This window comes from Styela clava, chromosome 14, assembly GCF_964204865.1.
Source record: "Styela clava chromosome 14, kaStyClav1.hap1.2, whole genome shotgun sequence".
In the NCBI taxonomy this organism is placed as follows: Eukaryota; Metazoa; Chordata; class Ascidiacea; order Stolidobranchia; family Styelidae; genus Styela; species Styela clava.
Window position 1 is genome coordinate 682629 of NC_135263.1, and position 26731 is coordinate 709359.

The following is a 26731-nucleotide window of genomic DNA, read 5'->3' on the forward strand; positions in this document are numbered from 1 at the left end:
TAATACAATTGGTTTTCTTGGCAAGATGGGTGACTCATTATCACTTTTTGTCAGCCAAGCAAAATAATTTCAATGTGACAGAGAAAATGACGTAAATGATGATTGCTACGCGAAAACGGGTTCAGGATTAAACAGTGGTAAAATGCGCAGTAAGATATTATTGATAAGACTTGAGGTATGAGGACTAGCAGGAGTAGCAAATCTCAATTTAGACAGCTAATGATGGCGGCACCAAACATATAAAAGCCTTAAATATTATTACAGGTATTCACTTTATAACTAAGCCTTTAGTTGTGTCATCAAGCCTTTCTAGAAATGAAGATGGACTTCGTCAAAATTATTTTGTTCATCTCTCTCATCTATGGATTGTATGCGAAGCAAAAACTACCCGGTAAGATTTGTTTTGGATAAAATCACTGTTATATTTTGTAACACTGAATTGCATGTCTGGTTTCTGATACCAAGAATGCTACAATACCGGAGATTCCTAAATCATTTATTAATATCATTCTCTATCAGTGTTGCAATTGGCGCAAGATGTCGTTATATTTGACTTTACGTTTTATTTTTGACAGCTGGAGCCTGCGTTTCCAAGATCGTGAATGGGAAACTCGTTCAAGTTGGAGATTGCGAGGTAAAATTACAGTTGCTATTTTTTTAATCGGGCATTTTCACACTTCGACTCCAAACAAGGCTTTGAGCAAGCAGGCAACGATCTCTCTAATTAGCGGCATCTAGAACACAAAAAGAAAACATAAACTGTTAAACTATTTCACTCGAGTACGGCGCGCCATTCTAAATTGTTACGTGGGTAGTAATTAGCCCGCCAGCCGCGATTTGGGAACCACTGTTCAAGAAACGCTAATTTTTCAACTGACTGGAAGCTTTTATTTTTTGAATCGCGTAAACAATTTTAAATCCGACTTCTGAATGCATGTCACACAACTAATCAAATCTGATACAACTTACGTGTTATAATTACTTTACCAATCATTTGCATTTTTTATTTATTTCACAGAAAAACGATGGATCCGGTGAGTTCTTCCTACTCTATGATGTGTTTTGGGTTCACAAATAATTACCCTGCACTAAACATATGACTTTGATTCATATTTACGCACGGGTTCAAAATAACCTGTCCAATAGTAACAGTTTTCAATTAAGACTTTTAATTCCGAATTAGGCTCTTATTTGGTGAAACTCCGCTTTCTAAAAATTTTCTGGCATTGCATTTCAATTGCCTGTTATTTTCAATCTTGCAAAAAGTTTGGCAAAACTCATTCACAACGATTTTTGTGACTAAAATTATATATCAGTATAGAGAAATTCTAAATCTGGACTTTGCTAAAAAAAAATAACGACGCTTCTAAATGCTGTTGTCATATTATGGTTAGTTAAAGTCATATTTAATATCATACGAGAAAAAATGAGATGGCAAGACTGATTAAAAACGTCTTTCCTTACTCACAAATAAATCAATTTTCTTACAGATATCGTCAGACTGATTAAAAAGAGTCGTGATGAGAAGATAAAGGCTGAAAGTAATTTATATTTGTGTTTTATGATTTGATAATTTGACTACAAAATATGCCACACCCGCCCAAGCGCTAGGAATGGATGTCGCGTGGGTTTAAAAATAGATTTAATTTACCTAATATTACAAGTATTGGACTCCGGGTCGTCGCTGCGTGATTAACCCCACCACTAGTCGGTTACGACTCTGTCCACCGCCATACATCTGAACAATCTGTTCCGCCGTTCTTAGTTTGTCTTATCGGCTTTTCTCTCCCTAGAATTGATTCAGGAGGAAGTTGAATTGAAGTACAAAACCGACTTTTATTCCCAGATTCTATGACGTCGTTTCTTAAGGTGTCATTTTTTAAAATTAAATATTCAATGACAACAATAATGTTTTCAGATAAGTGTGACGTCACATACAAGAAAAAATGCTACCGAGCAGTTGTGTATGATGTGGCCAACGTTACCTTCACCGATGCCAAAGCAATCTGCAAATCAATGAACGGAAAAGCCGCGAATATTTACGACCTCAAGCATTACCAGCTGCTGATCCCTTATCTACGTTCACTGATTCCTGCTGGTGAGCCAGGGATGTACATCTGGACTGGGATGGAGTATAAGGTCAGTTGATAGATCACAATCTCAGCAAAGTTTGACTCATTTTTGTAAACTTCATTTTGGGTACAATTTACCAAAAGCGGTTTATTATTAAAAGTATCAAATGATGGGCAGGTTAACGATGCCTTATTGTTAATTTGGGCGATTAATAAAAAAAAATATTAAACATGATTTCCAAGATATTATGACGTCATATCCGAGTCGTCCGATCGCGTTTTTTTTAATTTCCAAATATTTTAGCATTTTTAATTCATTAATTTCTGCTTTTTACCCATTTTTATGTAACGTTACCCCTATTACCTTTACTATGGAGCCTATTCCTACACGCAAATATTTTCATTCTTCATCTAATATGTCAGTTGTATTAACATTTCAAGCAATAGATTTTAAAACTGTTTATTCAATTGTGACAGAACAATCAGCTTTTGCTGTCCAATGGAAGACCAATCACTATAGCAACAGAAGTGTGGCATCCTTCTTATCCGGGATCCGAAGCATCGCGGACAAATGTTGGTGTTGGTGTCGATAAAGATCCAGAGTCTGCATATCAGGGAATGTTCAATGTTCCACCATCCTACAGAACCTACGGTGTCATCTGTGAAATATAAAACCAGATCAAAACCTGACAGAACTTCGTTGACGATTCAATGATAAAAAAGACAAAAACAGTTAAATGACTGTTGTTATCTATATAGATTTTCATTAAAATTTTTGTTCGCTTTTCTATGGCCGTTGTTCTAAATGTTCTAGTTATGATAGGTCCATGTCTGATTACGCAAAATTTATAAGCTGCCCATAAACGATCTGAACTTAAATTACTCTTCAATTTTACTAAATCGAATTTTTTTACAAAGTCTGTTTTTCAAGCCTTAAAACCCGATTTTATTTATGAAAGAAGTCTAAATTACGTGTTTATAAAAGTTAAATTACTAATATTTTTACTTATGCATTTTTATTCCACACTGAAGCTGGCCTGTGAATATGATTAGACAAAGGTCATACAAGTATGTTCGTCCTAATATAAATGAAACTTGCTTTTTACTTAATATTACTCCCTTGCAGTGGCAGAATTCAAAAATCTAAGAACGGGTTCTCTATTGCATCGAACTCGCTAACAACGGGTTCTCTCATCTTAGAGAAACATGCTGAACTAAATCATGAAAAATACAGGAACGGTTTACAAGAGCCCCTTGAATCCTGCCACTGCTTACTTATATATTGTTTCTATACTATTATTTTATTATTAACCGTATAACCCATGCCTTGAACTGGTCGCCTTGTCTATTGAAACGTATTTGCTAAGTAAATAAATTCATAGCTGTCTCCATGTGATTTCTGTATATAACCAAACATGATAATAAACATTGATTCGATCATTTTTGGGTTTCTTCGTTCTTGTTCTGAAACAGTGAGTCAGTTATTGGAGAAGCGAATGAAACCAGATATCTGGGAAATGTGTTGAATCTACCCTCGTTCACAGATTACACTTAGAACAATATATCGAGATTCTCTGCCCAAACCTACTGTCTAATATGACCCAACACGGTACTGGTAACTGGACGAGAGTATCGATGAACTCCCTTTGCAAAATATAAAATATTTTAGGACTTATGGACACCCTATATCTTCGATAGCCTAACAAACACCTTTATAAACGTTGTTATTACATCGTGTGAGGGAAAGGGGCATGACCTAGGTTGCCGCGGTTTACTAAAGATGTTACGTCATGCAGATGCATAGAAAATATTAATAATAGGGTTTTACGAAGAGAAACCGTTTCGACAAATAATTCGTTATTGTTTGTAGTGAAACTGTGAGACAGTGATCGGCAAAATGCGTCCAGCAAACAATTTTTTTGCGACTAATAAAAATGTTCATAAATTTATATATTTGTATGCGCACGGATGTATGTCGTAACAATGGCTGTTGTGGGCTATTGTTTTGTGGTAATTAGTGTAAACGAAATCACATGCCAGTGGTTTGTAGAACGCGCCTATCGTTAGTTGTGAGTAACGCAGACATAGAAGAATATGAATAGAAAAACTGAGGTAGGAAGTTTGCCCCGAAAAAACAACAGTTTTGAAAGATTCGAAACCGTTCTATGAGCAAAACACGAACTTGAAGTACAATATAAAGTCATACATACCACTTGCTGACTAATAAAAAAAATATTCACGGTTGATTCAAATTTGCGAAGGCAGCGTTCGGCACTAAGTAATATCAATGTGCGCTGTCGTAACTGTAAGGTAATAATAGCTATAAATTGGAAAGTCGCTGAGACTAAGTTGAGGCGAGTTAGTTAAACAGGGAGAGCATGATTTAGTTACTTTGTATTTATAGGTTCATTCAAAATTCTCGAAAGCTTTCAATCACATTTTGAAAAATAAAACACGATCCAAAATGCACTCATTTTTTTTACCGCATTTTCATTGTTTATAAATATATAACAATAAACGCATCACTTCGGGAGAAAAATACCCGCTTTCGAGACTGAGAAAGCCCCGAAGCGGGTTGCTAAAGTCCCGAATCAGCTGTATTACGTCATATTAAAAAATTAATTCCCCCCCCCCCTTCCTAACTCAAAAAATATAATTTTTGGCTGCCTAGAGCTTGGCGTGTAGTACTATTCCGACCGAAGTTGAAATCCTGTTCTGATGTTTAGTTTAGCACAATCCAACGCATCCGTCGAACCTGTGATAGGACTATTAGGTATTACATGTTATTAATATGCTCTAGGTGCAAAAAATTTGTCGTTTCTCGACTTCAGGAAGTGATCGACCAATCGGAAATCATAAAGGGCGCGTATATATTTCATAGCGATTGGAATATATCTTCCTGAGTATTAATATATCGCTGTGAATAATATTTTCATTGTAGTATGTATGATTTTCCAGGTCTTTCGAAACAATTTCATTTCCCTCTTTGGTATACTTATATCACTATTCTGGGTTAGGTTAGTGAATGCACATGGTGTACATAGAGTCCCTTCACAATTCTAATTTTGTTATGCAGTCAGTTCTCAATATACCTTAACCAGGTTTGTTGTTTTTAGTCAGTAATTGTTCAAGTATTTTTACTTCTTTTAATACATTTGTGAGGCAAAACAATGTATGGTATCGATAAATTCCCTTTGGCAATTTTAATTTTTTTAGGCCGTTATGGACACCCTATATCTTGGATATCATAACAAACACCGTTATGAGCGTTGTTATTACGTCGTGTGGGGGAGGGGGCATGACATAGGTTGCCGCGGTTCACTAAAGATGTTACGTCATATAGGTGTATAACACAGAAAATACTGATAATAGGGTTATAAATAGAGAAAACGTTTCGACAAATAATTCGTTGTCGTTTGGAGTGAACCCGTAAGGCAGTGGTTTTTAACCAGGGTTGTGATGCCCTCTGAAGCAAGGATGTGCAACCTTTGATACAGGAGGGCCAGATAGAAATAACTGGGTAAAAACGCGGGCTGCATCTTTATTTAACTTATAAGCTCTCTAGTAGTTCCAGGCACAAATATCTTGGATATTGATCTTGTGACATTCGTTTTTTGCACAATCTAGCTGTTGAAGCATTGTAACGTCATAGACAATAAATTGAATTCAGTTATAGACTTTGCAACGCAAAGGGATTGGAATTGCTCGCACGTTCCAACTTAAATAAAAACTTGTTTTGCGGGCCGCACATCATTCAAAATTGGCACTTCACCGCGGGCTGCAGAATTTTTTCTTGAGGGCCACATTTGTCCCGCAGGTTGCAAACCCCTGCTCTAGTGCTCCGGCAATCCAGTTCAGGGTTCCGCAAGTTTACATTGAAATCCGAGAGTCAATGCTATGTAGATTGTGAGATATAGTCAGATAGGCGTGTATAATATAATTAGTGTATTTCACAAGTGTTCCGTGTTAGATTCAGGTGTTAGTTTAAATATAAGTTTATTTCGACCTCATAATCAACATAACAGGCGATAAAATGATTGATAAAAGTAAATAAATAAAAAGTCTTGTCTGGTATGGAACGAGATGCGCGTGCATTCATAATAAAAATTCAATTTTTTTTTAAGGCTGTATGGACACCCTTAGGGTGTTCCCAGGGTTCCGGTGCCTTTCTCGGGCAGGGGTCACCAAACTCTTTTGACCGCGGACTTTGTATGACTTAAACTGTGTTGAAACGGGCCGGGCAACTATTTTTGTCAATGCAATACAATGAATTCCCAAAAGTTGGAAAATCCATTTAATTTATCCAACAATATAAATTCTACATATCTGAAGACTTGAATATTAAATTCTATATCGCAGAATATAGATCAAGAACATCATAGAAAAACAAATATACGAGATTTCTAGACAATTATCATGAGGTTAGCTGTTAGTAAAATAATTGCTGTCATGAATATCTTCATGTAAGCAGTACAAAAGTTAACGAGACTTGTACTATTTGTAAGATGATATTTATGACGTCATTATTAATGCTATACTTGTCACCTTTGACCTTGCTTGCTTGCTCTCTCTCTCTGCTTGTGCTGCTAGATGTTGAGTGCTGTGATCTATGATGTCTATGTTATATCTATAATATACTCAAGCATCCTGAATAGTTGTGTATTTACCCACAAACAAACATGGTGTCAGAATCGGGGTTGATGTAAAGTTGCTTGAAAAAAATATTCTAAAAATCGCGTCAGTGAGCAATCAATTAAGGATGGCTGATTCGTCGTTGAACAGACCAGATCCACTGATTTTTGATGGAAATGTTGCTGAAAACTGGAGAATATTCGTACGTGAATATGATATTTTCATCGGAGCACTGCACAGTGATAAAACTGACAAAGCTAAAGCTTGCATATTACTTAATTTGATTGGGAAAGAGGGCAGAGAAAAAGAAGAATCTTTTACATATGAGGCAGCTGAAGGTGACGTTCCTGCTGAGTCTCGTGATGATCCAGAATGCCTGAAGAGAAAATTTGCAGAAATATGCCTACCCAAGTCAAACATAGGACTAACAAGACATCACTTCAACACAAGAGCACAGATGCCAGGTGAATCTATCCAATCATTCGTTGTAGACTTGAAAAACAAAGCCAAGTCTTGTGAATTTGGTGATCTCAAAGATGAGTTGATTAAAGACAGATTTTTGACTGGCGTTCATAATGATAACTTGCGAAGGCAATTGCTAAAAGAAGCTAATCTTACATTGAAAAAAGCTATTGATATATGTGTAATATATGAACTTACAAATGAGAGAATGAAATCCCTATCGATGAATAGTCATAGTCAAGTTTATTTTTTCCAACCAGTAAAATAATAAATGATGCAAAAAATAAGCAAAAATTCAAGAACATAATTTTACTGGGGAAGGGAAGCCGTGGGGAACCAAAGTAGGTTATCTAGCAGCGGCACCCAAGATTCAACTATTTAATTAACATATAATTTTAGTAGATCAATATAGCATAGAATAGTTTAGCCGTAAATATTTACTAATACGGTTTTAACGAGAAATCGTCATGACACTAGGGTGTATCTGAGAGCCACGCAATACATCAGATAGTAATTTGGGGTATTCCCCGTTTCGTAGCTTACAGGCAGTGAACAAAAGCGTGTTATGGGGAAATATTCGGGAATTTGTAGTGGCTCAGTTATCACAACCAAATTATGATAATCATCAGTTGTAGTGGACGGACAACGGGAGACAATGAAGAAAGAACAGGTATAAATGACATAAATCTACTGAAGCAGATGTTAACCAGCCGCACAGTACCGTACCGGTAACTCGAATATGAAATACCGTACGGTACCGGTAACGTGATGAATAATATTCTATCGTCTGTACAGACGCACTGGACTGCACAATATAACAAAAAAGAAACAATGTGACTAGGTGTTGAAGTGTCGTTTCAAGTGTGTAATAAAAAAAGTTACTTTCAACATGACAAATGCTGAGATTTGCAATATATCTGTATATATATAATACTAAGTTCATAGCTACTGAACTACAACAATGACTTGAGAACCCATATCTAATTCAAGTTAAGGGGAGTGGGAATCAAATGAAACGAGTATATTTCGGTAAATCTGGCATGAGATTGGCATGTTGTAAAAAAAAAATAAATAAACACAAATAGTGTTAAAAATTTGTTAGACAATGAACCATCAGAAGTACATACTAATATTATGGACCGAGTTAATAGCTCATATTATGTTGAATTGATTTCAGGGTTTGGAAAGACCTGTCCTCATTTGAGATACTTGGACCAAAGAAATTTTTTCATCTTCATTTTAAACAGAGGATAAGACATGCTTCGCATTTCACCAGGTACGGCATTCCACATAATCGCACCTGTGTATTTGAGTGATTTTTGTGTCTTTGAGTAGGTTTGGCGTGGTACAAAGTAGGATGACAATGCAGATGATCTAGTATTGTGATCGTGAACACTACTCTGCTTTACAAAGTATTTAGAAAATGCCTGTGGAAGGCAACAATTATGGTATTGATGCATTAATTTAAATATTTCTAGTTTGTAGATATCATCAAGTTTGAGTACGCCAGTTTTATGGTACATGGTATTCATGTTAACACGAGTGGACGGTCCATATAGGATTCTAATGGCTCTATTCTGTAAAACGTTTATAGCTCTTAAGGTCGCTTTAGTGGCAGATCCCCAGGCAGCAATTGCATATTGGATGTAAGTCTGGAAAAGTGAATAATATACCACTTTGAGTGTACTCCGGTCTGTGTAGTGTTGAAGTTTGCTTAGTATACCTATTGAGCGTGAAAGTTTTTTATGTAACTCTTTGACATGCAGATCCCACCGTAAACGGTGATCAATGTTCAATCCAAGATATTTGTACGAGGGAACAGATTCAAGTTCAGTTTCATTCATTTTGATTATCAGAGGTGTTTTCTGATCGTTGCAACCAGGACGTATATGGACTACTTTAGATTTTTCTATATTGATAGTTAGCTTATTACAGAGCATCCAATCATAGACCTTTTTTAATTCTAGGTTGAAGCAATTTTGAAGATCAGTCGATGATTTGGAACTACCTAGGAGACCAGTATCATCCGCGAACAATTTTGTCAACAAATTCGAACATCGTGAGATGTCGTTTATAAATACGAGGAATAATAAAGGGCCAAGTGAAGAGCCTTGGATCACACCGCAGTCAATAGGAAGAACCTCCGAACGATTATTTTCGACTTCCACATATTGGAATCGGCCATGTAGGTAATCTTTTAAAAGAGAATTAGCACAACCTCGCACACCGTAATGATGAAGTTTGCGTAAGAGTATGTTATGACTTACGGTATCGAAAGCTTTTTTCAAATCTAAGAAAGCACAGCAGACATGTTCTCCCTTTTCATATTTGTCATAGATATATTCAATTAGATCAATAATTGCATGACTTGTCGAATGATTTGTCTGAAATCCGAATTGGAATTTATTAATTAGTTTGTTTTTTTCGAAAAATTCAGTTAATCTACAGTACAAAAGTTTTTCGAAGACAAATGCCAAACATGATAAGACAGATATAGGTCGGTAATTAGATGGGTTAGTTTTGTCGCCGGATTTGTACAATGGAATAACTCTGGCAAGTTTCAGTGCAGATGGAAATATACCTATTCTTATAGACGTATTAAAAAAATGTGCAATAACTGGCGAGATTATGTCAGCAATTTTCTTCAAGAAATGTGAAGAAATATCATAAGCACCGGCAGCTTTACCTATTTTTAAAGCTGAGATGGTATTGAATATCTCAGTCGCATTAGTTGACCGTAAATATAAAGAATCTTTTATAGGGGCACCGAGAAAGCTCATGAAATTTATATTCGTTTGTGGAACTTCATTTATTAAACTTTTCCCAATGTTTGAAAAAAATTTGTTAAGTTCGTTTGCGATTGTGTGGCTGTTTTTTGTTTTGAAACCATTTTCAAGTTTCAATTCAGATATTGATGAATCATTTGCTGGTTTTGTGTTTACAATCTCTTTGACAGTCTGCCATGTATGTTTAATATCACCTCTGTTATTGGCTAATTTTGATAAATAATGAATTTGCTTTGATTTTCTTAATAAGTGAACTAGAGTGTTATGATATTTTTTGTAGAGTGCACGTTCACTTGGAGAGCCATGTAAATAATATTTTTTGTGCATTTTACTCTTACGATTGATGGATTTATGGAGACCCTTTGTAATCCAGGGCTTTGAAAGCAGTTTAGATTTTTTACGCGAGCATGCGACCATGGGGGCATGGGTATTGATTAGGTCCTTTAATGAAGATAAAAAAATACCAAAAACTTCATTGAAGTTCTCAGTTGACAGTTGTGTCAATACAAATCCATTTAATATATTACGAGCACTGTATCTAAATATTTCTGTGTCAAAATTGGACATTTTGCGTTTCAGGTGAGTTTTGAATTTGTATTTAGGTGCACTAGTAAAAGAAAAAGATGACATAACAGGAAAGTGATCTGATATGTCATGCAATATAATATAAGATGATGAACAACGATCAATTGCATTTGTGTAAATGTGATCAATTAATCAATTAAAGTATGCGAAGTGGAAGTTACTCTTGTTGGACGCGTTATGGTGGGAATAGCCAGGTGAGACAGAAGCATGTCGGTGTACCGAGTTGTCAAATTATCGTGAGCTATTAGGTTGATATTCAAATCACCTAAAATTATGAATGGGTTTCTCGAATTTTCTAATTTGTAAAGTAGCGAGTCCATTGTTTCTGTGAAATTAGAAAGGTCAGGTCTGGGATGTTTATAAATAGCACCAATAATCAATTTTTTTTGGTTGATGGTGGGCGATTCATTGACCTGAATCCACAAATCTTCACAATGAGGAAAATTTAGATTATACTCATGGGATTCTATGAATGACACATCAGAGCGTATAAAGAGCCCAACTCCTCCAGCTTTAGTAGGAGAGGCAGAGTGAACAAAGTTGTAGCAGTCAATATGTATAGGGCTAATAGGGGATGTGCTTAATCTGGTTTCGCTAATCGCAATAATATGGGGGAGTTTCTGAAAGTTTGTCAGCATTTGTATCAGATCATCAATATGCTTTGACAGTGATCTTACATTTAGGTGAAGAAGAATAAAATCGGTCGACTTATACTGAGATGAAACTATCCCAATGTTAGCGAACTCTACATATTTACTTGTAATGGGGCCTACAGTTGGAGACAAACTGAAAGATTCCCAAGAGGGCAAGACTGGACAGGTAAGGCCTTTTGAATCAAGGCACATTTGGCAGAAGTAGCTAGAACTAGGGAATGGCAAAGTTATGCAAGTAAAGTGAAATTTAAGATTACACGATTTGCAACATATATATGAATCACTACGATATGAAGAATGACATACTGAACATAAGGTATCAGATGTCATGGATAATTATGGAAGTATAGAAAAAATGAAGGCATAATGAAAAATAGTCTAACCTATTTGATTTTTTGAAGATCTTCTTCTTCAAGAATATCTAAGGTGTTCGTCAATTTATTCTTTCGTATTCTGACTTTGCCGTTAGTGGTCCATAAATATGCGTAACCACACTTATTCTTTAGAGCTTTTGCTTTAAAAAATAAGTCCTTGTTGCGATTGGTCAAGTTTTCAGAAATGAAGACTTTTGAAGTGTCTTTGATGTTTATAGTGTTTGGTGCAGACTTCAAATTTTTGCGGCCGGCGAAAATTTTTTTGGCGAATTCTCCGGTTAGTAAATCGGACAATGATGGGGGGATGGTTTTTGCGATTGCGAGTAGGGAACCGATGACTAAACGAGATGTCACTCGGATGAATGTTTACTTTTATGAGCTTTGAAATCTCCAGCACCAGCTTGTCGTTGAACAGACCAGATCCACTGATTTTTGATGGAAATGTTGCTGAAAACTGGAGAATATTCGTACGTGAATATGATATTTTCATCGGAGCACTGCACAGTGATAAAACTGACAAAGCTAAAGCTTGCATATTACTTAATTTGATTGGGAAAGAGGGCAGAGAAAAAGAAGAATCTTTTACATATGAGGCAGCTGAAGGTGACGTTCCTGCTGAGTCTCGTGATGATCCAGAATGCCTGAAGAGAAAATTTGCAGAAATATGCCTACCCAAGTCAAACATAGGACTAACAAGACATCACTTCAACACAAGAGCACAGATGCCAGGTGAATCTATCCAATCATTCGTTGTAGACTTGAAAAACAAAGCCAAGTCTTGTGAATTTGGTGATCTCAAAGATGAGTTGATTAAAGACAGATTTTTGACTGGCGTTCATAATGATAACTTGCGAAGGCAATTGCTAAAAGAAGCTAATCTTACATTGAAAAAAGCTATTGATATATGTGTAATATATGAACTTACAAATGAGAGAATGAAATCCCTATCGATGAATAGTCATAGTCAAGTTTATTTTTTCCAACCAGTAAAATAATAAATGATGCAAAAAATAAGCAAAAATTCAAGAACATAATTTTACTGGGGAAGGGAAGCCGTGGGGAACCAAAGTAGGTTATCTAGCAGCGGCACCCAAGATTCAACTATTTAATTAACATATAATTTTAGTAGATCAATATAGCATAGAATAGTTTAGCCGTAAATATTTACTAATACGGTTTTAACGAGAAATCGTCATGACACTAGGGTGTATCTGAGAGCCACGCAATACATCAGATAGTAATTTGGGGTATTCCCCGTTTCGTAGCTTACAGGCAGTGAACAAAAGCGTGTTATGGGGAAATATTCGGGAATTTGTAGTGGCTCAGTTATCACAACCAAATTATGATAATCATCAGTTGTAGTGGACGGACAACGGGAGACAATGAAGAAAGAACAGGTATAAATGACATAAATCTACTGAAGCAGATGTTAACCAGCCGCACAGTACCGTACCGGTAACTCGAATATGAAATACCGTACGGTACCGGTAACGTGATGAATAATATTCTATCGTCTGTACAGACGCACTGGACTGCACAATATAACAAAAAAGAAACAATGTGACTAGGTGTTGAAGTGTCGTTTCAAGTGTGTAATAAAAAAAGTTACTTTCAACATGACAAATGCTGAGATTTGCAATATATCTGTATATATATAATACTAAGTTCATAGCTACTGAACTACAACAATGACTTGAGAACCCATATCTAATTCAAGTTAAGGGGAGTGGGAATCAAATGAAACGAGTATATTTCGGTAAATCTGGCATGAGATTGGCATGTTGTAAAAAAAAAATAAATAAACACAAATAGTGTTAAAAATTTGTTAGACAATGAACCATCAGAAGTACATACTAATATTATGGACCGAGTTAATAGCTCATATTATGTTGAATTGATTTCAGGGTTTGGAAAGACCTGTCCTCATTTGAGATACTTGGACCAAAGAAATTTTTTCATCTTCATTTTAAACAGAGGATAAGACATGCTTCGCATTTCACCAGGTACGGCATTCCACATAATCGCACCTGTGTATTTGAGTGATTTTTGTGTCTTTGAGTAGGTTTGGCGTGGTACAAAGTAGGATGACAATGCAGATGATCTAGTATTGTGATCGTGAACACTACTCTGCTTTACAAAGTATTTAGAAAATGCCTGTGGAAGGCAACAATTATGGTATTGATGCATTAATTTAAATATTTCTAGTTTGTAGATATCATCAAGTTTGAGTACGCCAGTTTTATGGTACATGGTATTCATGTTAACACGAGTGGACGGTCCATATAGGATTCTAATGGCTCTATTCTGTAAAACGTTTATAGCTCTTAAGGTCGCTTTAGTGGCAGATCCCCAGGCAGCAATTGCATATTGGATGTAAGTCTGGAAAAGTGAATAATATACCACTTTGAGTGTACTCCGGTCTGTGTAGTGTTGAAGTTTGCTTAGTATACCTATTGAGCGTGAAAGTTTTTTATGTAACTCTTTGACATGCAGATCCCACCGTAAACGGTGATCAATGTTCAATCCAAGATATTTGTACGAGGGAACAGATTCAAGTTCAGTTTCATTCATTTTGATTATCAGAGGTGTTTTCTGATCGTTGCAACCAGGACGTATATGGACTACTTTAGATTTTTCTATATTGATAGTTAGCTTATTACAGAGCATCCAATCATAGACCTTTTTTAATTCTAGGTTGAAGCAATTTTGAAGATCAGTCGATGATTTGGAACTACCTAGGAGACCAGTATCATCCGCGAACAATTTTGTCAACAAATTCGAACATCGTGAGATGTCGTTTATAAATACGAGGAATAATAAAGGGCCAAGTGAAGAGCCTTGGATCACACCGCAGTCAATAGGAAGAACCTCCGAACGATTATTTTCGACTTCCACATATTGGAATCGGCCATGTAGGTAATCTTTTAAAAGAGAATTAGCACAACCTCGCACACCGTAATGATGAAGTTTGCGTAAGAGTATGTTATGACTTACGGTATCGAAAGCTTTTTTCAAATCTAAGAAAGCACAGCAGACATGTTCTCCCTTTTCATATTTGTCATAGATATATTCAATTAGATCAATAATTGCATGACTTGTCGAATGATTTGTCTGAAATCCGAATTGGAATTTATTAATTAGTTTGTTTTTTTCGAAAAATTCAGTTAATCTACAGTACAAAAGTTTTTCGAAGACAAATGCCAAACATGATAAGACAGATATAGGTCGGTAATTAGATGGGTTAGTTTTGTCGCCGGATTTGTACAATGGAATAACTCTGGCAAGTTTCAGTGCAGATGGAAATATACCTATTCTTATAGACGTATTAAAAAAATGTGCAATAACTGGCGAGATTATGTCAGCAATTTTCTTCAAGAAATGTGAAGAAATATCATAAGCACCGGCAGCTTTACCTATTTTTAAAGCTGAGATGGTATTGAATATCTCAGTCGCATTAGTTGACCGTAAATATAAAGAATCTTTTATAGGGGCACCGAGAAAGCTCATGAAATTTATATTCGTTTGTGGAACTTCATTTATTAAACTTTTCCCAATGTTTGAAAAAAATTTGTTAAGTTCGTTTGCGATTGTGTGGCTGTTTTTTGTTTTGAAACCATTTTCAAGTTTCAATTCAGATATTGATGAATCATTTGCTGGTTTTGTGTTTACAATCTCTTTGACAGTCTGCCATGTATGTTTAATATCACCTCTGTTATTGGCTAATTTTGATAAATAATGAATTTGCTTTGATTTTCTTAATAAGTGAACTAGAGTGTTATGATATTTTTTGTAGAGTGCACGTTCACTTGGAGAGCCATGTAAATAATATTTTTTGTGCATTTTACTCTTACGATTGATGGATTTATGGAGACCCTTTGTAATCCAGGGCTTTGAAAGCAGTTTAGATTTTTTACGCGAGCATGCGACCATGGGGGCATGGGTATTGATTAGGTCCTTTAATGAAGATAAAAAAATACCAAAAACTTCATTGAAGTTCTCAGTTGACAGTTGTGTCAATACAAATCCATTTAATATATTACGAGCACTGTATCTAAATATTTCTGTGTCAAAATTGGACATTTTGCGTTTCAGGTGAGTTTTGAATTTGTATTTAGGTGCACTAGTAAAAGAAAAAGATGACATAACAGGAAAGTGATCTGATATGTCATGCAATATAATATAAGATGATGAACAACGATCAATTGCATTTGTGTAAATGTGATCAATTAATCAATTAAAGTATGCGAAGTGGAAGTTACTCTTGTTGGACGCGTTATGGTGGGAATAGCCAGGTGAGACAGAAGCATGTCGGTGTACCGAGTTGTCAAATTATCGTGAGCTATTAGGTTGATATTCAAATCACCTAAAATTATGAATGGGTTTCTCGAATTTTCTAATTTGTAAAGTAGCGAGTCCATTGTTTCTGTGAAATTAGAAAGGTCAGGTCTGGGATGTTTATAAATAGCACCAATAATCAATTTTTTTTGGTTGATGGTGGGCGATTCATTGACCTGAATCCACAAATCTTCACAATGAGGAAAATTTAGATTATACTCATGGGATTCTATGAATGACACATCAGAGCGTATAAAGAGCCCAACTCCTCCAGCTTTAGTAGGAGAGGCAGAGTGAACAAAGTTGTAGCAGTCAATATGTATAGGGCTAATAGGGGATGTGCTTAATCTGGTTTCGCTAATCGCAATAATATGGGGGAGTTTCTGAAAGTTTGTCAGCATTTGTATCAGATCATCAATATGCTTTGACAGTGATCTTACATTTAGGTGAAGAAGAATAAAATCGGTCGACTTATACTGAGATGAAACTATCCCAATGTTAGCGAACTCTACATATTTACTTGTAATGGGGCCTACAGTTGGAGACAAACTGAAAGATTCCCAAGAGGGCAAGACTGGACAGGTAAGGCCTTTTGAATCAAGGCACATTTGGCAGAAGTAGCTAGAACTAGGGAATGGCAAAGTTATGCAAGTAAAGTGAAATTTAAGATTACACGATTTGCAACATATATATGAATCACTACGATATGAAGAATGACATACTGAACATAAGGTATCAGATGTCATGGATAATTATGGAAGTATAGAAAAAATGAAGGCATAATGAAAAATAGTCTAACCTATTTGATTTTTTGAAGATCTTCTTCTTCAAGAATATCTAAGGTGTTCGTCAATTTATTCTTTCGTATTCTGACTTTGCCGTTAGTGGTCCATAAATATGCGTAACCACACTTATTCTTTAGAGCTTTTGCTTTAAAAAATAAGTCCTTGTTGCGATTGGTCAAGTTTTCAGAAATGAAGACTTTTGAAGTGTCTTTGATGTTTATAGTGTTTGGTGCAGACTTCAAATTTTTGCGGCCGGCGAAAATTTTTTTGGCGAATTCTCCGGTTAGTAAATCGGACAATGATGGGGGGATGGTTTTTGCGATTGCGAGTAGGGAACCGATGACTAAACGAGATGTCACTCGGATGAATGTTTACTTTTATGAGCTTTGAAATCTCCAGCACCAGCTTGTCAGTATCTTCATTTGGTAATGGTGGTACTCCGTGGAACTCTAAGTTCTCAAGCCTGGAGCGTCTTTCCTGATCCTCTACATGCTCCGTTAAATACCAAAGATCTTCTTCGAGATCCAGGACAAGATCTTCTAAATATTGAATTTTTTTGTTTTGCAATTTTAGCTGCTCATCAACTGTTTTTTGGTGTATTAACAGATCATCAAACTTCTTGGATTGAAATGTTTGAGAATTTTTGATGATTGACAGTTCATCTTTAATCTCCTTCATGGATTGGGATTGATTATCCATAAACTCTTTTAGTCCTGGACTCATTGGTAAGTATTCCGAAGAGCTATTCAGAGTATTGAAATTTTCTGAGATACAACGAGCAATGATGCTCGGAAGTTGTATTTCTATATTTTTCTGAATGGTATTTTGAATCTTAGATAAGCATAGAGGAGATACAGTTGGTGATGAAGGCTTCGTTCCTTTATGACTCGAGGAGGATGTAGTTGCGGAATCTGGTTGAGGCAGCAGCGGCATGATTGGTGACAGCCCAGGGTCTGATAGAATATACTCGCTTGTTGGTTTGGGAGCAGCTGGTTCTTGAGATTTTTTCTTCGTTCTTGTCATTTTTAGATGTTGAGTATTTTATAGTAATTAAATTAATTAGATATAGCTGGAATCTTAATCAAAACAGCAATAATCAATCAAAACAGCAATAATGAATGCAACGAAAGAAGTTGATTCTGTATCTCACCATAAAAGAAACACACGCTATAGTCCGAAATTTAGACCTAACAAGTTCGAGAAGAACAATAGAACATTTCGTGCAAATAATGACAAATTTTATAAGCCTGATTGTCATTTTCAGAGTGTGTCTAAATTTAATTCTGCTTGCCAGTATTGTGGTTTAAATCATACTAAATCACGTGATTCTTGTCCAGCATTTGGCAAGAAGTGTAATTTTTGTCACAAAATGAATCATTTTCAAAGAATGTGCTTTATTAAAAGTGGTCAATCAAAAGAATGTCATAGATCTTCATATGATGTTCATGGCAATCAAAACCAGACCCCAGTTCATGAGGTTAATGACATGTATACTGCTGATCATTTTTATGTTGGTTCATTTGATTGTGTCAATTCAGTTAAGACTACTGGTCCTGATGAAGCTTTTGCTGGTTTATATGTGAATAACAACCATGTCAAACTCAAAATTGATACTGGTGCTAAGTGTAATGTCCTACCATTGCATATTTTCAATTGTGTCAGATCTGATGAAAAGATTGACAAGAGAAATCCTGCAATTTTGATTGGTTATGGGTCTAGTAATAGAATTCCTACAATTGGATCTGTTGTTATAAAATGTATTTTCCGTAGTAATGTCCCATATTTGCTTAAATTTCAAGTTGTTGATAGAAATGTCACACCTATTCTTGGAATTAATGATTGTTTAAATTTGAATGTTCTTTCTTTGAATGTGCATGAGTTGAAACCCCAAAGTGTTCCCTCTGTACTTTCGCCCGAGTCCGTTCAAAAATATGTTGAAAATAACTTTTCTGATCTGTTTGATGGTAAGCTAGGTGAATTGCCTATTACTTATCACATGAAACTTCGATCTGATGCACAGCCAGTGATCAGACCTCCCAGAAAAGTTCCTGTTGCAATGCAGAAACTTGTGAAACAAGAGTTAGATAAAATGGTTGCCAATCAGATTATTTTACCAGTTGACGAACCAACTGAATGGGTGTCAAGCATGGTAGTCACAAAGAAAAAATCTGGTGCCATTCGTATTTGTTTAGATCCTACTTTATTGAATACATATATTTTACGTGAGCATTATCCAATGAGAAATATTGAAGATATTGTTGCCACAATGCCCAATGCTAAATATTTTGCTGTATTATATGCATCTTCTGGTTTTTGGCAGATTAAGCTTGATCATGAATCCTCACTGAAAACTACCTTTAACTCACCTGTTGGTAGATTTCGTTTTTTGCGTATGCCATTTGGAATTTCGTCTTGCCCAGAAGTGTTTCAGAAGGCTATTGATCAACTTTTTGATAAGCTACCCTGTCGTATTGTTGTTGATGACGTTCTAATTTGGGGCTCGACTGAGAAAGAATTATTTGATCGTATTTTGCTTATACTTGAAAGAGCTAGAGAAGTCAGTTTGAAATTGAATTTGTCCAAATGTAAGTTTATGACACAAGAAGTTGAATATTGTGGTCATATTTTGACTTCGAATGGTTTAAAACCATCTCCTCGAATTACCCAAGCTATTCGTAATATGCCAGAGCCTACTGATAAACATTTTTTGCATCATTTTATTGGAATGATTACTTACCTTGCTAAATTTTTGCCAAAATTGAGTGAACATACTGCTAATTTACGTTTATTGCTTAGAAATGATGTTAAATGGTATTGGAATGAAAATGAACGTAATGATTTTCATATGCTCAAAATTATGCTTTCTAATATGCCAATTTTGAAATTTTATGATTGTAACAAAAGTGTAACTTTAACATGTGATGCATCCCAGAAAGGGTTGGGAGCTGCTTGTTTACAAGATAATGTACCCATTGGTTATGTGTCCCGTGCATTAACCGATACTGAAACAAGGTATGCACAAATTGAAAAAGAACTTCTAGCTGTTGTTTTTGCTTGTGAAAAATTTCATCATTATATATATGGTAAAAAGATTTTAATTGAATCTGATCATAAACCCCTAGAATCTATATTGTCGAAACCTTTTCTGAGTGCACCTCTCAGATTGCAAAAAAATGATGTTACGTTTACAAAAGTATGATTTGAAAATTATTTATAAAAAAGGTACTGAAATGTATATTGCTGATACATTGTCACGAGCATATGTTTCAAATGATAAACTTGTTGATATTATGCATAATTATGATGATTTTGATATTTTGACAATTGTTTCTATTTCCCCACCAAGAGCACATGAGTTGGTTGAAAAAAACAGGACTGATCAAACATTACAAGAACTGATTAAAATTATCAAGCATGGATGGCCTAATTCTGTAAAAAGTTTGCCAATCCAAGTTCAGAAATATTTTCCATTTCGAGATGAACTCATTGAACATGATGGTGTTGTGTACAAGTCAAATAAAGTTGTTGTTCCCGAGTCATTACAACAAGAATACATTGCACAAATACACCGAGGACATATAAATGTTGAATCCACAAAGAATCGTGCACGTGATTATTTGTTTTGGTGCAATATGTCCAAAGATATTGAAGAAGCTATTTCACATTGTTCTGTTTGCAATAGTCTGAAGAATCATCAACAGAAAGAACCATTGAAATTACATGAAATTCCTGATCGTCCATGGTCTATTCTAGCTACAGATATATTTCACTGGTATGGAAGTGAACACTTAGTACTTGTTGACTCTTATTCTGGATGGTTTGAAATTAACCACTTGCCTGATATTTCCTCATATACTGTTATAAAGAAACTGAAAGAACATTTTGCTAGATTTGGCAGTCCAGATGTACTGTTCATTGATAGTGGTCCCCAATATTCGTCGCTTCTTTTCAAAGAATTTGCTAGAGAATGGCAATTCAAACATGTTATGAGTAGTCCTGAATTTCCTCAAAGTAATGAACTAGCTGAAAATGCTGTAAAACAATCTAAAAATTTATTGGAGAAATGCAGACGAGATCGATCTGATCCTTACCTTGCTCTATTAAATATTCGAAATGTGCCTAGAGATAAAATACTTGGTTCTTCTGCACAACGTCTATTATCACGTCGAACAAAAGGTGACATACCTATATCAAAGAATTTGTTGAATCCTGAAATGAGAAGTCCAAAAGAAGTGCATGATCAATTGCTGCACAAAAGAAGCCAACAAAAGAAATATTTTGACAAGTCTTCAAAACTGCTACCTAATTTGAACACTGGTGATATAGTGAGAATGCAAACTAAAAAAGGATATGACAAGAAAGGTATCATATGCCAGAATTATCACTTACCTCTGATTCCTCTTCTTGGGCTCGTTACCCGTGGAGGCCTGGAAGATAATTTATTGTATACCGTCTTATCGATCTCTTTTCCTCGTTTAATCCTAAATATTTCCAGCACAACAGATATTCAGATGTCAATCGTGGAAATTTGGTGAATCAGTAATGGAATGATCAGAGATTTTCTCCGGGTTAAAGGTCGTCGGAAATTGATTGATTTCCGAATTGTTTCCACGAGAAGTTTCACATCTTTACCCAAATCAAAGCTTCTTGAAATCAGACACTGAAAGCCCGATCATAATGCAAAAAGAGTTCCAAAACCTTAATTTTATATTTTGTAGAGATTTTATGGCATATGGCAGTTATAAATTGAATAGAGACAGGAATGTGTAAATCTGGTAGTTGTGATGTGAAGAAGTTCTAGTAAAAGATCGTCAGAGTGATTGCCAGGTCTGCAGTGTATGATTGATATTTGTGGTTCGCTCAGGTTAGTTCGTTGGATCATGCGTAATTCAATCAACTTTACGAGAAGAGTAATTAAAATTGAAAGAACATTTGAGTTCCAGTAGACTTGGAATTATTTAGGTGGCTCACCAACTAATATCCTAAATCGTTTCCTTAAATATTAATAATGTTACTGCGTCTTTTTCCACAAGATTTTTTCTGGGTCAAAGGTCACTGAAAATTAATTGATTTTCGGGGTGTTTCCATGAGAAGTTTACATCTTTACCACAAAAATTCATAAAATCTGACGCTGAAAGCCCGTTCTAATGCAAAATGAAATCGAAAATCTTGATTTTTTATTTTGTAGAAATTTTATGGCATATCTAGGGGGTTTAATTGGCAGCCATTTTTAAAGAAACAAATTGCCTGTGCCTGTACCATAAGACCAGAATATTTCCTTGTTTCGATCGAGTGCGGGCTTCAATATCAAACTAATGGGCGCTCCGGATGGATGCACCTGGTTTTCTTCGCATGATGGGTGATTCATAATCACTTTTTGTCGCCAAGCAAAATGAATTTCAATGTGACAGAGGAAATGACGTAAATGATGGTTGCTACGCGAAGACGGGTTCAGGATTAAACGGTGATAAAATGCGCAGTAAGATATTATTGATAAGACTTGAAATATGAGGACTAGCAGGAGTAGCAAATCTCAATTTAGTCATCTATTGATGGCGGCACCGAACATATAAAAGCCTTAAGTATTTTTACAGATATTCACTTTATAACTAAGCCTTTAGTTGTGTCATCAAGCCTTTCTAGAAATAAACATGGACTTCGTCAAAATTATTTTGTTCATCTCTCTCATCTATGGATTGTATGCGAAGCAAAAAGTACCCGGTAAGATTTGTTTCAGATAAAATCACTGTTATATTTTGTAACACTGAATTGCATGTCTGGTTTCTGATACCAAGAATGCTACAATACCGGAGATTCCTAAATCATTTATTAATATCATTCTCTATCAGTGTTGCAATTGGCGCAAGATGTCGTTATATTTGACTTTACGTTTTATTTTTGACAGCTGGAGCCTGCGTTTCCAAGATCGTGAATGGGAAACTCGTTCAAATTGGAGATTGCGAGGTAAAATTACAGTTGCTATTTTTTTAATCGGGCATTTTCACACTTCGACTCCAAACAAGGCTTTGAGCAAGCCGGCAACGATCTCTCTAATTAGCGACATCTAGAACACAAGAAGGAAAACATAAATTGTTAATTCTAAATTGTTACGTGGGTAGTAATTAGCCCCGCCAGCCGCGATTTGGGAACCACTGTTTAAGAAACGCTAATTTTTCAACTGACTGGAAGCTTTTATTTTTTTAATCGCGTAAACAATTTTAAATCCGACTTCTGCATGCATGTCACGCAAATAATAAAATCTGATACAACTTACGTGTTATAATTACTTTACCAATCGTTTGCATTTTTTATTTATTTCACAGAAAAACGATGGATCCGGTGAGTTCTTCCTACTCTATGATGTGTTTTGGGTTCACAAATAATTACCCTGCACTAAACATATGACTTTGATTCATATTTACGCACGGGTTCAAAATAAACTGTCAAAGAGTAATAGTTTTCAATTAAGACTTTTAATTCCGAATTAGACTCTTATTTGGTGAAACGCCGCTTTCTAAAATTTTTCTGGCAATGCATTTCAATTGCCTGTAATTTTCAATCTTGTGAAAAGTTTGGCAAAACTCAGTCACAACAATTTTTGTGACTATTATTATATATCAGGATTGATAAATTCTAGATCTGGACTTTGCTGAAAAAAAAAAATTAACAACGCTTTTATATGCTGTTGTCATATTATGGTTAGTTAAAGGTATTTAATGTCATACGAGAAAAAATAACATTGCAAGACTGATTTAAAAACGCCTTTCCTTACTCACAAATAAATCAATTTTCTTACAGATATCGTCAGACTGATTAAGAAGAGTCGTGATGAGAAGATAAAGGCTGAAAGTAATTTATATTTTTGTTTTATGATTTGACTAAAATATGCCACACCCGCCAAGCGCTAGAAATGGATGTCGCGTGGGTTTGAAAATAGATTTAATTCACCTAATATTACAAGTATTGGAATCCTGGTCGTAGCTGCGCGATTAACCCACCAACAGTCGGTTACGACTCCGTCCACCGCCATACATCTGAACTTGCAATCTGTTCCGCCGTTCTTAGTTCGTCTTATCGGCTTTTTTCTCCTAGAAATAATAGATGCCAAGACAAACTCGCATTGAACTAACAAACCGACTTTTATTCCCAGATTCTATGACGTCATTTACGAAATTGTCTTTTTTTTAAATTAAATATTCAATGACTACAATAATGTTTTCAGCTAAGTGTGACGTCACATACAAGAAAAAATGCTACCGAGCAGTTGTGTATGATGTACGGAATGTTACCTTCACCGATGCCAAAGCAATCTGCAAATCAAAGAACGGAAAACCCGCGAATATTTACGACCTCAAGCATTACCAGCTGCTGCTCCCTTATCTACGTTCACCGATTCCTGGTGGTGGTTGGCCATATATTGCCGGTCAGATATTGATGCGGATCTGGACTGGGATGGAATATAAGGTCAGTTGATGGATCACAATCTCAGCAGAGTTTGACGCATTTTTGTAAACTTCATATTGGGTCGATTTATCAAAAGCGGTTTATTATTAAAAGTATCAAATGATGGGCAGGTTAACGATGCCCCATTGTTAATTTGAGCGATTGATAAAAATTAAAAATATTAAATGATTTCCAAGATATTATGACGTCATATCCGAGTCGTCCGATCGCGTTTTTTTTAATTTACAAATATTTTAGCATTTTTAATTCATTAATTTCTGCTTTTTACCCATTTTTATGTAACGTTATCCCCTATTACCTTCACTACGGAGCCTAGTCCTACACGCAAATATTTTTATTCTCCATCTAATATGTCAGTTGCATTATCATTTCAAGCAACAGATATTTAACCTGTTCATTCAATTGTGACAGAACAATCAGCTTTTGCTATCCAATGGAAAACCAATCACTATAGCAACAGAAGTGTGGTTTCCTGATTATCCGAGTCCCGAAGCATCGCGGACAAATGTTGGTGTTGTTGTCGATAAAGATCCAGAGTATGCAGATCAGGGAATGTTCAATCGTTCACCATCCCACTCATTCCACGGTGTCATCTGTGAAATATAAAACCAGATCAAAACCTGACAGAACTTTGTTGACGATTCAATGATAAAAAAGACAAAAACAGTTAAATGACTGTTGTTATCTATATAGATTTCATTAAAATTTTTGTTCGCTTTTCTATGGCCGTTGTTCTAAATGTTCAAATTATGATAGGTCCATGTCTGATTATGCAAAATTTATAAGCTGCCCATGAACGATCCGATCTTAAATTACTCTTCAATTTCACTAAATCGCATATTTTTACAAAGACTGTTTTCCAAGCATTAAAACCTTTAAAACGTGATTTTATTTATGAGAGGAGACTAAATTACGTGTTTATAAAAGTTAAATTACTGATATTTTTACTTATGCATTATTATTCCACACTGAAGTTGGCCTGTGATTAGAATTAGACAAAGGCCATACAAGTATGTTCGTCCTATTATAAATGAAACTTGCTTTTTACTTATTATTACTCACTTTCAGTGGCAGAATTCAAAAAACTAAGAACGGGTTCTCTATTGCACCGAACTCGCTAACAACGGGTTCTCTCATTTTAGAGAAACATACTGAACTAAATCATAAAAAAACAGGAACGGTTTGCAAGAGCCTCTTGAATCCTGCCACTGCTTACTTATATATTGTTTCTATACTATTATTTTATTATTAACCGTATAACCCATGTCTTGAATTGGTCGCCTTGTCTATTGAAACGCGTTCAGTTTATATATTCAGTTAATAAATTCATAGCTGTCTCCATGTGATTTCTGTATATAACCAAACATGATAATAAACATTGATTCGATCAGTTGTTGGTTTTTTTTGTTCTTGTTCTGAACCAGTAAGTCAGTTATTAGAGAAGCGAATGAAAACCGGATATCTGAGAAAGGCGTTGGGTCTACTTGCCTTGGCAACACAAATCCCTTCAAGATCTGAGACGGAATGCTTTGAACTCGAATTTTTCGTCTAAATTATTTTGTTTTAAAGATATGACATCCTCATCGCAACCAAACGCCATCATCACATTTTGCGATGAAGTCGCCCTAGTTTGCGGCTAATCCCATCTCCCATGCTCGACATGGACCGGTAACCGGAAGAGAGACCGTACTTTGCTATAGAATTAACTCTTTAAACCGCATTATCGGTTTTCCTTTCTCTGGGATAAATGAGAAAATCCTATTTATTAATGAGTGTTACTATGCTTTAAAAAAATAAACAAAATCTCTCAATAGGGAATCCCACGTAACACCCCTGTTACACGATCTTTTGAAACCTGTAGAAATAAAATGTTTCCAAGCACACTTCGACGTCATAGATCATAGAACCCCTAAGGCCCAATGTTACTCAACAGCACAGCTTTCGTGCACCGATCGGCCGGTTAGGTGGGATTCTTGACAAGATCCTGAAAAGCCTGGAAACATCAGATCATAAATGACGAACGCCGATTGGTGTTAAATAAATGGTGAGTTGGCTTCTTAGTTACCTTGATATAGATTACTAAGTTGTATGAATTGAGAATCTAGAGTGAATACTGACCCGACATACGAAGGTCTACATTTGATGTATCACCGGTGTCACATCGGGATTAGTCATACAACTAGAATAAATAAATCTGCATGTGACACCGTTGACAAAATAATTGCACGCATTCACATTATAGCCTTGGACTTCCTTTTTCTTGCTTGGTCAGGCCACTAACCATATCTATTCTTTTTTCTAGAACATGGCATCGATTGTGTCAAGCAGCTCGCGGGGAACTAGAATCGCAAGAGTGTATAATGCTAATGATATTCTTGTCATTTTCAACTGTGATGATAATGATGCTGGAGGCACTAGTAGTGGGTCAGATAGTGAATACGATATCAGAAAAGACGAAAACAACAGCTCCCAGGTTCATAATATTTTCAAATATTGATTACATAGTTTCTTCTCACGATCAATTATCGCTCACAGACACCGAAAATAGTTTCTGACAAATATCTTTCTCACTCATTGATCGAA

The 26731-nt window shown here is 35.6% G+C and overlaps 4 protein-coding genes and 3 long non-coding RNA genes across 7 annotated transcripts; all 7 read left to right on the plus strand.

The window, feature by feature from the left end:
* Window positions 1–243: 243 nt before the first annotated feature.
* Window positions 244–3506, plus strand: LOC144432034 (uncharacterized). Its single transcript, XM_078120045.1, has 6 exons — window positions 244–391; window positions 576–634; window positions 1019–1034; window positions 1491–1541; window positions 1919–2139; window positions 2550–3506. The coding sequence occupies exons 1-6, from the start codon at window positions 316–318 to the stop codon at window positions 2742–2744; spliced, it is 618 nt and encodes a 205-aa protein (XP_077976171.1). The 5' UTR covers window positions 244–315; the 3' UTR covers window positions 2745–3506.
* Window positions 3507–6831: 3325 nt separating this feature from the next.
* On the plus strand, window positions 6832–7403 carry LOC144432016 (uncharacterized). Its single transcript, XM_078120019.1, has 2 exons — window positions 6832–7347; window positions 7398–7403. The coding sequence occupies exons 1-2, from the start codon at window positions 6832–6834 to the stop codon at window positions 7401–7403; spliced, it is 522 nt and encodes a 173-aa protein (XP_077976145.1).
* Window positions 7404–7426: 23 nt separating this feature from the next.
* On the plus strand, window positions 7427–9623 carry LOC144432008 (uncharacterized). The gene is made up of 3 exons (XR_013480347.1): window positions 7427–7836; window positions 8344–8442; window positions 9134–9623. It is a non-coding gene; the product is annotated as an uncharacterized LOC144432008 (long non-coding RNA).
* Window positions 9624–11926: 2303 nt separating this feature from the next.
* Window positions 11927–12528, plus strand: LOC144432017 (uncharacterized). Its single transcript, XM_078120021.1, has 2 exons — window positions 11927–12472; window positions 12523–12528. The coding sequence occupies exons 1-2, from the start codon at window positions 11927–11929 to the stop codon at window positions 12526–12528; spliced, it is 552 nt and encodes a 183-aa protein (XP_077976147.1).
* A 23-nt stretch (window positions 12529–12551) lies between these two features.
* LOC144431988 (uncharacterized) lies at window positions 12552–14748 on the plus strand. The gene is made up of 3 exons (XR_013480338.1): window positions 12552–12961; window positions 13469–13567; window positions 14259–14748. It is a non-coding gene; the product is annotated as an uncharacterized LOC144431988 (long non-coding RNA).
* Window positions 14749–15793: 1045 nt separating this feature from the next.
* Window positions 15794–18372, plus strand: LOC144431989 (uncharacterized). Its single transcript, XR_013480339.1, has 4 exons — window positions 15794–15856; window positions 16346–16481; window positions 17291–17409; window positions 17521–18372. It is a non-coding gene; the product is annotated as an uncharacterized LOC144431989 (long non-coding RNA).
* Window positions 18373–22275: 3903 nt separating this feature from the next.
* On the plus strand, window positions 22276–25438 carry LOC120341307 (uncharacterized). The gene is made up of 6 exons (XM_078120105.1): window positions 22276–22405; window positions 22590–22648; window positions 23008–23023; window positions 23483–23533; window positions 23907–24148; window positions 24560–25438. Exons 1-6 carry the CDS (start codon window positions 22336–22338, stop codon window positions 24752–24754), a joined length of 633 nt encoding a protein of 210 aa, XP_077976231.1. The 5' UTR covers window positions 22276–22335; the 3' UTR covers window positions 24755–25438.
* The last annotated feature ends 1293 nt before the right edge of the window (window positions 25439–26731 follow it).

Excerpts from the sequence above, each read along its gene's own strand:
- LOC144432017 (XM_078120021.1), top strand. The coding sequence starts at position 11,927 with ATGTTTACTTTTATGAGCTTTGAAATCTCCAGCACCAGCTTGTCGTTG.
- LOC120341307 (XM_078120105.1), top strand. The coding sequence starts at position 22,336 with ATGGACTTCGTCAAAATTATTTTGTTCATCTCTCTCATCTATGGATTG. Across the intron at positions 22,406-22,589 it reads TGCGAAGCAAAAAGTACCCG|CTGGAGCCTGCGTTTCCAAG; the intron begins GTAAGATTTGTT and ends TATTTTTGACAG. Across the intron at positions 23,534-23,906 it reads TGAGAAGATAAAGGCTGAAA|CTAAGTGTGACGTCACATAC; the intron begins GTAATTTATATT and ends TAATGTTTTCAG.
- LOC144432034 (XM_078120045.1), top strand. The coding sequence starts at position 316 with ATGAAGATGGACTTCGTCAAAATTATTTTGTTCATCTCTCTCATCTAT. Across the intron at positions 392-575 it reads TGCGAAGCAAAAACTACCCG|CTGGAGCCTGCGTTTCCAAG; the intron begins GTAAGATTTGTT and ends TATTTTTGACAG. Across the intron at positions 2,140-2,549 it reads GGACTGGGATGGAGTATAAG|AACAATCAGCTTTTGCTGTC; the intron begins GTCAGTTGATAG and ends CAATTGTGACAG.
- LOC144432016 (XM_078120019.1), top strand. The coding sequence starts at position 6,832 with ATGGCTGATTCGTCGTTGAACAGACCAGATCCACTGATTTTTGATGGA.